Raw genomic sequence first — 8,039 nt, 5'->3', positions numbered from 1 at the left:
TTATACAGGAATTTTATTTATAATGAAGAATGGAGGTTTGTATGGAAATCTTGCCAGGTATTGCCTGCTGAAAAATATTACAAGCTTAGATCAAATTTCATTTCATAGATGAAAGCTTGTATAGATACTGTATTATAACTATGACATAGCTGCATTTATAATAGTGATATAGAGGTAAGAATAAAATTAGACTCAGGTTGCAGATCTTCAATGATCAGTCTACAAATCTTTACCTATTCATTGCAGTAAGTATAGGTTTGTACCTAAATAACTTACTTTTTCATTTGATAGCCTTACTATGCACCCATACCCAATCTGTGAGTAATAGTCAAAAGAATTATATATGCACATAATAGGTCCAGGGACTAGGCCACCCAATATTTGAAGGGTACTGCCATCCTGCCAAGTGAGTGCAAAACAGAAACCTGTAATTGTTTTACATGATGGTAAGATTGCTGGTGTCTTTTTTTCTATCTCATAAACATGCAAGATTTCAGGTACGTCTTGCTACTTCTGCTTACACTTAGGTCACACTACACATATATGGACAAACATATATATATATATATATATATATATATATATATATATATATATATATATATATATATATATATATATATATATATATATATATATATATATATATATATATATATATATATACACACCCATTTAGGTTTTCTTCTATTTTGTTACTACTTCTTGTTCTTGTTTATTTCCACTTATCTCTATGGGGAAGTGGAACAGAATTCTTCCTTCGAAAGCCATTCTTGTCGTAAGAGGCAACTAAAATGCTGGGAGCAAGGGGCTAGTAACCCCTTCTCCTGTATACATTATTAAAGTTAAAAAGAGAAACTTTTGTTTTTCATTTTGGGCCACCCCGCCTCAGTGGGATATGGCCAGTTTGTTGAAAGAAGAAGAAATAGCCTAATACTGTACCACAGTTAAATGTTACCATACACTGCCTTTAACTTATTATGATACTATGTGAAATTTTTCTAACTCTCATTTACATTTATTAGAATTCTTGCTTTACATTCTTTCTGGGCAACTGATCTCCCTTCCTCCCTAGAGGTAATTGTCTTCTCTTCCTGAAAAGTCAGCAATGAGGATATCCAACTTGGATTGTGACCTAGTCTCAGATATTGCTATGAATTTGCTAAATTTCATCAAAATAAACAAACTTGCATAATTTTTGTACATCTTTCTTCTTTCAACGCACCGGCCGTATCCCACCAAAGCAGGGTGGCCCAAAAAGAAAAACAAAAGTTTCTCTTTTGAACTTTAGTAATGTATACAGGATAAGGGGGTTACTAGCTGCTCCCAATATTTTAGTCAACTCTTACAAAATGCATGCCTTACGGAGGAAGAATTCTGTTCCACTTCCCCGTGGAGACAAGAGGAAATAAGAACAAGAACTATTAAGAAAATAAAAGAAAACCCAAGAGGGGTGTGTATATATATATGCTTGTACATGCATGTGTAGTGTGACCTAAGTGGAAGTAGAAGTAACAAGATGTACCTGAAATCTTGGATGTTTATGAGACAGAGAAAATACATCAGCAATCCTACCATCATGTAAAACAATTACAGGCTTTCATTTTACATTCACTTCACAGGACAGTAGTACCTCCCTGGGCAGCTACTGTTTACCACCCTACTACCTACAATTTTTGTACAGTGGACCCTCGGTTATCGGCCATAATCCGTTCCAGAAGCTCGGCCTAAAACTGAAATGATCGAAAGCCGAAATATTTCCCATAAGAATTAATGTAATTACAATTAATCCGTTCCAGACAAAAATATTCACCAAAAAAAAGAATTTTTTTTAACAATTAAATCAGTATTACATACTTTTATTGAAGACTAATACTGGCTTCTGGAATGCCTGCTACACTTCCTGCTTGTTTGCTACACTTACAGCATGCCTGCTACACTCCCTGCATGCCTATTACACTACTTACATGCCTGTTACACTTCCTGCATGCCTGCTACACTTCCTGCATGTCTGCTACACTCCCAGCATGCCTGCTACACTCCCTGCATGCCTATTACACTCCTTACATGCCTGTTACACTTCCTGCATGCCTGCTACACTTCCTGCATGTCTGCTACACTCCCAGCATGCCTGCTACACTCCCTGCATGCCTATTACACTCCTTACATGCCTGTTACACTTCCTGCATGCCTGCTACACTTCCTGCATGCCTGCTATACTCCCAGCATGCCTGCTACACTCCCTGCATGCCTATTACACTCCTTACATGCCTGTTACACTTCCTGCATGCCTGCTACACTTCCTGCATGTCTGCCACACTCCCAGCATGCCTGCTACACTCCCTGCATGCGTGTTACACTTCTTGCATGTCTGCTACACTTCCTGCATGCCTGCTACACTTCCTGCATGCCTGCTACACTCCCAACATGCCTGCTACACTCCCTGCATGCCTATTACACTCCTTACATGCCTGTTACACTTCCTGCATGCCTGTTACACTTCCTGCATGCCTGCTACACTCCCAGCATGCCTGCTACACTCCCTGCATGCCTATTACACTCCTTACATGCCTGTTACACTTCCTGCATGCCTGCTACACTTCCTGCATGTCTGCTACACTCCCAGCATGCCTGCTACACTCCCTGCATGCATGTTACACTCACTGCATGCCTGCTACATTTGCTGCATGTCTGCTACACTCCCAGCATGTCTGCTACACTTCCTGCATGCCTGCTACACTTCCTGCATGCCTGCTACACTCCCAACATGCCTGCTACACTCCCAACATGCATGTTACACTCACTGCATGCCTGCTACATTTGCTGCATGTCTGCTACACTCCCAGCATGCCAGCTACACTTCCTGCATGTCTGCTACACTCCCAGCATGCCTGCTACACTTCCTGCTTGTCTGCTACACTTACAGCATGCCTGTTACACTCCTTGCATGCCTGTTATGCTCCCAGCATGTCTGCTACACTCCCAGCATGCCAGCTACACTTCCTGCATGTCTGCTACACTCCCAGCATGTCTGCTACACTCCCAGCATGCCAGCTACACTTCCTGCATGCGTGTTACACTCACTGCATGTCTGCTACACTCCTAGCATGTCTGCTACACTCCTAGCATGCCTGCTACACTCCCTGCCCCCTCAAGGAAGGTTCCTTGATGTTGGTGAGGGGCTCTTGATTTAGGGAATTGGATCTGTGCTCCAGTTCCCCAAATTAAGCCTGAATGCCTTCCACATCCCCCCCCCCAGGCGCTGTATAATCCTCCAGGTTTAGCGCTTCCCCCTTGATTATAATAATAATACACTCCCTGCATGCCTGCTACACTTCCTGCATGCCTGCTACACTTCCTGCATGCCTGCTACACTCCCAGCATGCCTACTACACTCCCTGCATGCATGTTATACTCACTGCATGTCTGCTACACTCCCTGCATGCCTGCTACACTTCCTGCATGTCTGCTACACTTCCTGCATGTCTGCTACACTTCCTGCATGTCTGCTACACTTCCTGCATGCCTGCTACACTTCCTGCATGCCTGCTACACTCCCAGCATGCCTGCTACACTCCCAGCATGCCTGCTACACTCCCAGCATGCCTGTTACACTCCCAGCATGCCTGCTACACTCCCTGCATGCCTGTTACACTCCTTGCATGCCTATTACATTTCCTGCATGCCTGCTACACTTCCTGCATGTCTGCTACACTCCCTGCATGCCTGTTACACTCCTTGCATGCCTGTTACACTTCCTGCATGCCTGCTACACTTCCTGCATGCCTGCTACACTTCCTGCATGCCTGTTATGCTCACTGTATGTCTGCTACACTCCCAGCATGCCTGCTTCACTTCCATCATGCCTGCTACACTCCCTGCATGCCTGCTACACTCCCTGCATGCCTGCTACACTCTCTGCATGCCTGCTACACTCCCTGCATGCCTGCTACACTTCACACTTAAATTCCATGGTGTTTCTCACTTTCTTTGGAGCCATGGTTACTTATTTCGCAGTTGTACCGCAAAAAAAAACAACACAAAAACAAAGGAAAACAAGCAAAATGTTTGGATGTATGACCAGAAGCTTCCTCAAGCACTGATAGACACAACTAAACTGACGTGCAAGCAGCTCCCCGCTGGTGGACGGACGCGTCCGAAATGACCGATCACTGGGAGCCGAAAAATCGGCCAATCACCGAGTTGGCCAATAGCAGGAACGGCCAATAACCGAGGGTCCACTGTACATGATTTCAGCAAATAATGCCTCAGTTTGCAGAATCCTTTATTACTGGGAGAAATATTGCAAGAACTATATTAATGTCTTATAATCATACATATTTTGGTACAGATGGCAGTAAGCAAAGGAATATTTAGTGAAAGCTGGCACCTAGGTTCACAGTGTTTTCCTGAGAAAGCTGAGACTGAGATCCCACCAAGCAGCCAACAAAAAGTCTTGTGTTATAAGTTCCTCCTCCACTATGCCTCTCCTGTTTTGTAAGTCATAATATTTTGATGTATGTTTGAAAAAAAAAAAACTCTTATACAAGTTCTGTGTTTGCCATACTTAAAAAGTCAAATTATCTAAGTGATAAAAATAATGTCAGCCACTTGTAATATAATGACTGGAAATGTTTAAAAGTTATGACAAGTGAGACTACAAAAATAGCTCTGTTCCTATAAGTACAATATTCACAAATAGGTACTCACAATTCAATTGCAGTATTACTTCTGTACTCACATTTTTCACAAAGAAAATTAATAAAATTCAGCATAGTCCCCTTTTCCTCATTTAATATGTACATATCTATTTTCTTACTAGTTCTTGTTCTTGTTTATTTTCACTCATCTCCATGGGGAAGTGGAATAGAATTCTTCTTCTGCAAGCCATGTGTGTTGTAAGAGGCAACTAAAATGCTGGGAGCACGGGGCTAGTAACCCCTTCTCCTGTTATATGTTACTAAATTTGAAAAGAGAAACTTTCATTTTTCTTTTTGGGCCACCCTGCCCTGGGATGTGGCCAGTTTGTTGAAAGAAATAAGAAGACTATAGTGTAATAAAGTTGGTAGAATTACCGACAATATGTAAAGTAAAAGGACACAAGTGCAACTAATGTGACATTTTATTGTGGCAACGTTTCGCTCTCCAGGAGCTTTATCAAGCCATTACAAACAATACATGGAGAAAGCTGAGACTGAGATCCCACCAAGCAGCCAACAAAAAGTCTTGTGTTATACGTGTTATATGTGGACGACGTCCTCGTAATAACTCCCAAACGTTTTGATGTACGGAATCTTCAGGCAAGGCTCAATGCAGTTGAACCGGCGATCCAGTTTACACTAGAAGAAGAGTCCAATGACAGGCTACCTTTCCTCGACGTCCTCATTCACAAAGTAGACAACAACCTAAGATTTCAAGTTTATCAGAAACCTACCAATAAAAATGATCTCACACACTTCTATTCCAGTCAAGATACCAAGACCAAAAGAGGCATCATCATCAGGTTTTTCCTAAGAGCATACCGAATTTGTAGTCCTGAGTTTCTTGACGAGGAATGTACATACATTCACCAAACATTCACTGAGTTACATTTTCCTTCCTTTTTCATCAAAGACTGCAAAGAGCTCTTCAGATCATTAATTCTCCACGCACCAACACCACTCCCAACAAAGTTATAATTCTTCCCAACAGTCAGGTTGCACTGAACGTTTCTAAAGTACTTTCACAAGCTAACACCAGAGTCGCCATCGCTTCTAGCACTTCAATAAAGGATCTAACCAGGACAAAATCAAAGCACCACGAACCAGTCAACGCAGGAGTTTATACTATACCCTGTGGAGGCTGTGACAAGATTTACGTAGGCGAAACAGCAAGAAACCTCGACACCCGCCTCAATGAACACATTTACGCATGTAGGAACGATAACTTGAACAACGCCTGTGTACAACACCGAAATTCCACCAATCATCTCATGAAATTCAGAGACGCCCAATTAGTGATCAAAGAAACTAATTTCCGCAGATGCAAGTGCCTCGAATCAGCACTGATCGCTGTTTGTAATACAATTAAACAAAACAACGGCAGCTTCACCATCTAGCAAGAATCCTCCTGAAAACAGTAAACCCTGCCATCGCATAGTCTCTCCTATTATACTACACAAAGCACATTACAGAGAGTGAACACTGAAACAGGCTGCCTCTATCCAGTCTATATTTGTCCAACCTATTTTTATGTTACCCAAGTAATAACTTTTATATCCTTTTACTCATGTACGAATTAATTGCTCTACCATATTGTATTACTACTACTACTACTACAACTTTTGTCACTACTACTACTACTACTACCACCACTAGTATTGCACCTCACTCTGAGCCTATATATACCCTCTGTGTCCATGTATTGTTTGTAATGGCTTGATAAATTCAGTTCAAATTCAAATTCAAAGTTTATTCTCTATAAGGATTACAATGCTGAGTTTAAAGAATTTGGTTATTGTGTGGTTTACATGTAGTAAAATAATAATTACAGAGTGTACCACTAGAACACCAAGCATGGCTAGGCATTTCGGGCAGACTTAGATTAAATCTTAAGTTTAAAATATTACAAAATTATGAGGTAAGTTGGTATTATGGCTAAGTGACTAAATACTAGTTTGTGAGTTTAGCAATGTGAATGCTTTTGTTTTGGCACTATACATAATTTCAGTATTGGAGTATCACAGGCCAACTTATGACTAGTTAAGATTCATTATTTTGAGATTGAGATTGATATTTCTGTTTATGGTCAAATGGGTGAGTGAGTGTAAGTGTTAACCACCAGGTGGTATTCGTGTAATTAGTTGACAGGGTGTATCAGGGAGATAAGATGTTTTCTGATGGTAGTTTTGAAGGTGATGAATGTGTCTGCAGTTTTAGCATTTTCAGGTAGGGTGTTCCAGATTTTAGGGCCTCTGACATACATTGAATTTATGTAAAGGTTTAGTCGGACATGGGGAATGTCATAGAGATGTTTGTGTCTGGTGTTGTGCCTGTGGGTTCTGTCACAACTATCAAGAAAGCATTTTAGGTCAAGGTTAATATTGGAATTTAAGGTCCTGTAGATGTAGATTGCACAGTAGTAAGTGTGGATGTACTGAACAGGGAGTAAGTTTAGATCTATGAAGAGTGGGGGGGTGTGTTGCCAGGGATGGGATTTAGTGATTATTCTTACTGCGGCTTTTTGTTGGGTTATTATTGGCTTTAGGTGTGTTGCTGCAGTTAAACCCCAAGCAGAGATAGCATAGGTGAGGTATGGATATATAAGTGAATGGTATAGTGTGAGAAGGGCAGTTTGCGGCACGTAGTATCGTATCTTGGAGAGGATCCCAACCGTTTTGGATACTTTTTTGGTTATGTTGGATATGGGTGCTGAAGTTCAGGTTGTTGTCGAGGTATAGGCCTAGGAATTTGCCCTCATTATGCCTGGCAATTAGAGTGTTGTCAATCTTAATGTTAATTTGCGCATCTCTTGCTCTGCTACCAAATATAATGTAGTAGGTTTTGTCAGTGTTAAGCGTAAGTTTATTGGCTGTCATCCAAGTCGATATTTTGATCAGCTCCTCATTAACGCTTTGAGGGTTTTGGTCGTACTAGTACGTCTTACGAGTAGGGGTTTTTGACGTACTAGTACTCATAAATTCTAGCGGCCTCAAATCTAGTGGGAGAAAGCTGGTAGGCCTTCATATGAAAGAATGGGTCTATGTGGTCAGTGTGCACAGTCTAAAAAAAATCCTGCAGCACACAGTGCATAATGAGAAAAAAAAAAACTTTGACCATTTTTTTTTAATAAATCAGCGACTTTGCAGTGTATTTTCGTATGGTATTTATTGTTGTATTCTAGTTTTCTTGGTCTCATTTTATAGAATGGAAGACATATTACAGAAATTGAGATGATTTTGACTGGTTTTACAATGAAAGGTGCCTTGAAATTGAGCTCAAAGTAGCAGAAATGTTCGATTTTTACCAAACTTCAAAAGTAAACAAATCGTGCCAAGCGTG

The 8,039-nt window shown here is 41.0% G+C and overlaps 2 protein-coding genes across 3 annotated transcripts in view; one reads left to right on the top strand and one right to left on the bottom strand.

Annotated features, from left to right (window-relative positions):
- The window catches only part of bcn92 (LYR motif-containing protein bcn92), a 165,966-nt gene that overhangs the window by 40,235 nt on the left and 117,692 nt on the right, over positions 1 to 8,039 (bottom strand). The gene's annotated exons all lie outside the window — the stretch shown is intronic.
- The window catches only part of LOC128684172 (apolipophorins), a 183,518-nt gene that overhangs the window by 124,070 nt on the left and 51,409 nt on the right, over positions 1 to 8,039 (top strand). Inside the window, exon 7 of the mRNA XM_070095041.1 lies at positions 4,352 to 4,497. Within this exon, the coding sequence (XP_069951142.1) occupies positions 4,352 to 4,497 (146 nt within the window). The remainder of the gene's footprint in view (positions 1 to 4,351; positions 4,498 to 8,039) is intronic.

This window comes from Cherax quadricarinatus, chromosome 4, assembly GCF_038502225.1.
Source record: "Cherax quadricarinatus isolate ZL_2023a chromosome 4, ASM3850222v1, whole genome shotgun sequence".
Lineage (NCBI taxonomy): Eukaryota > Metazoa > Arthropoda > Malacostraca > Decapoda > Parastacidae > Cherax > Cherax quadricarinatus.
Note: the sequence above shows the minus strand (reverse complement) of the source record. Positions and strands in the feature narration are given on the sequence as shown.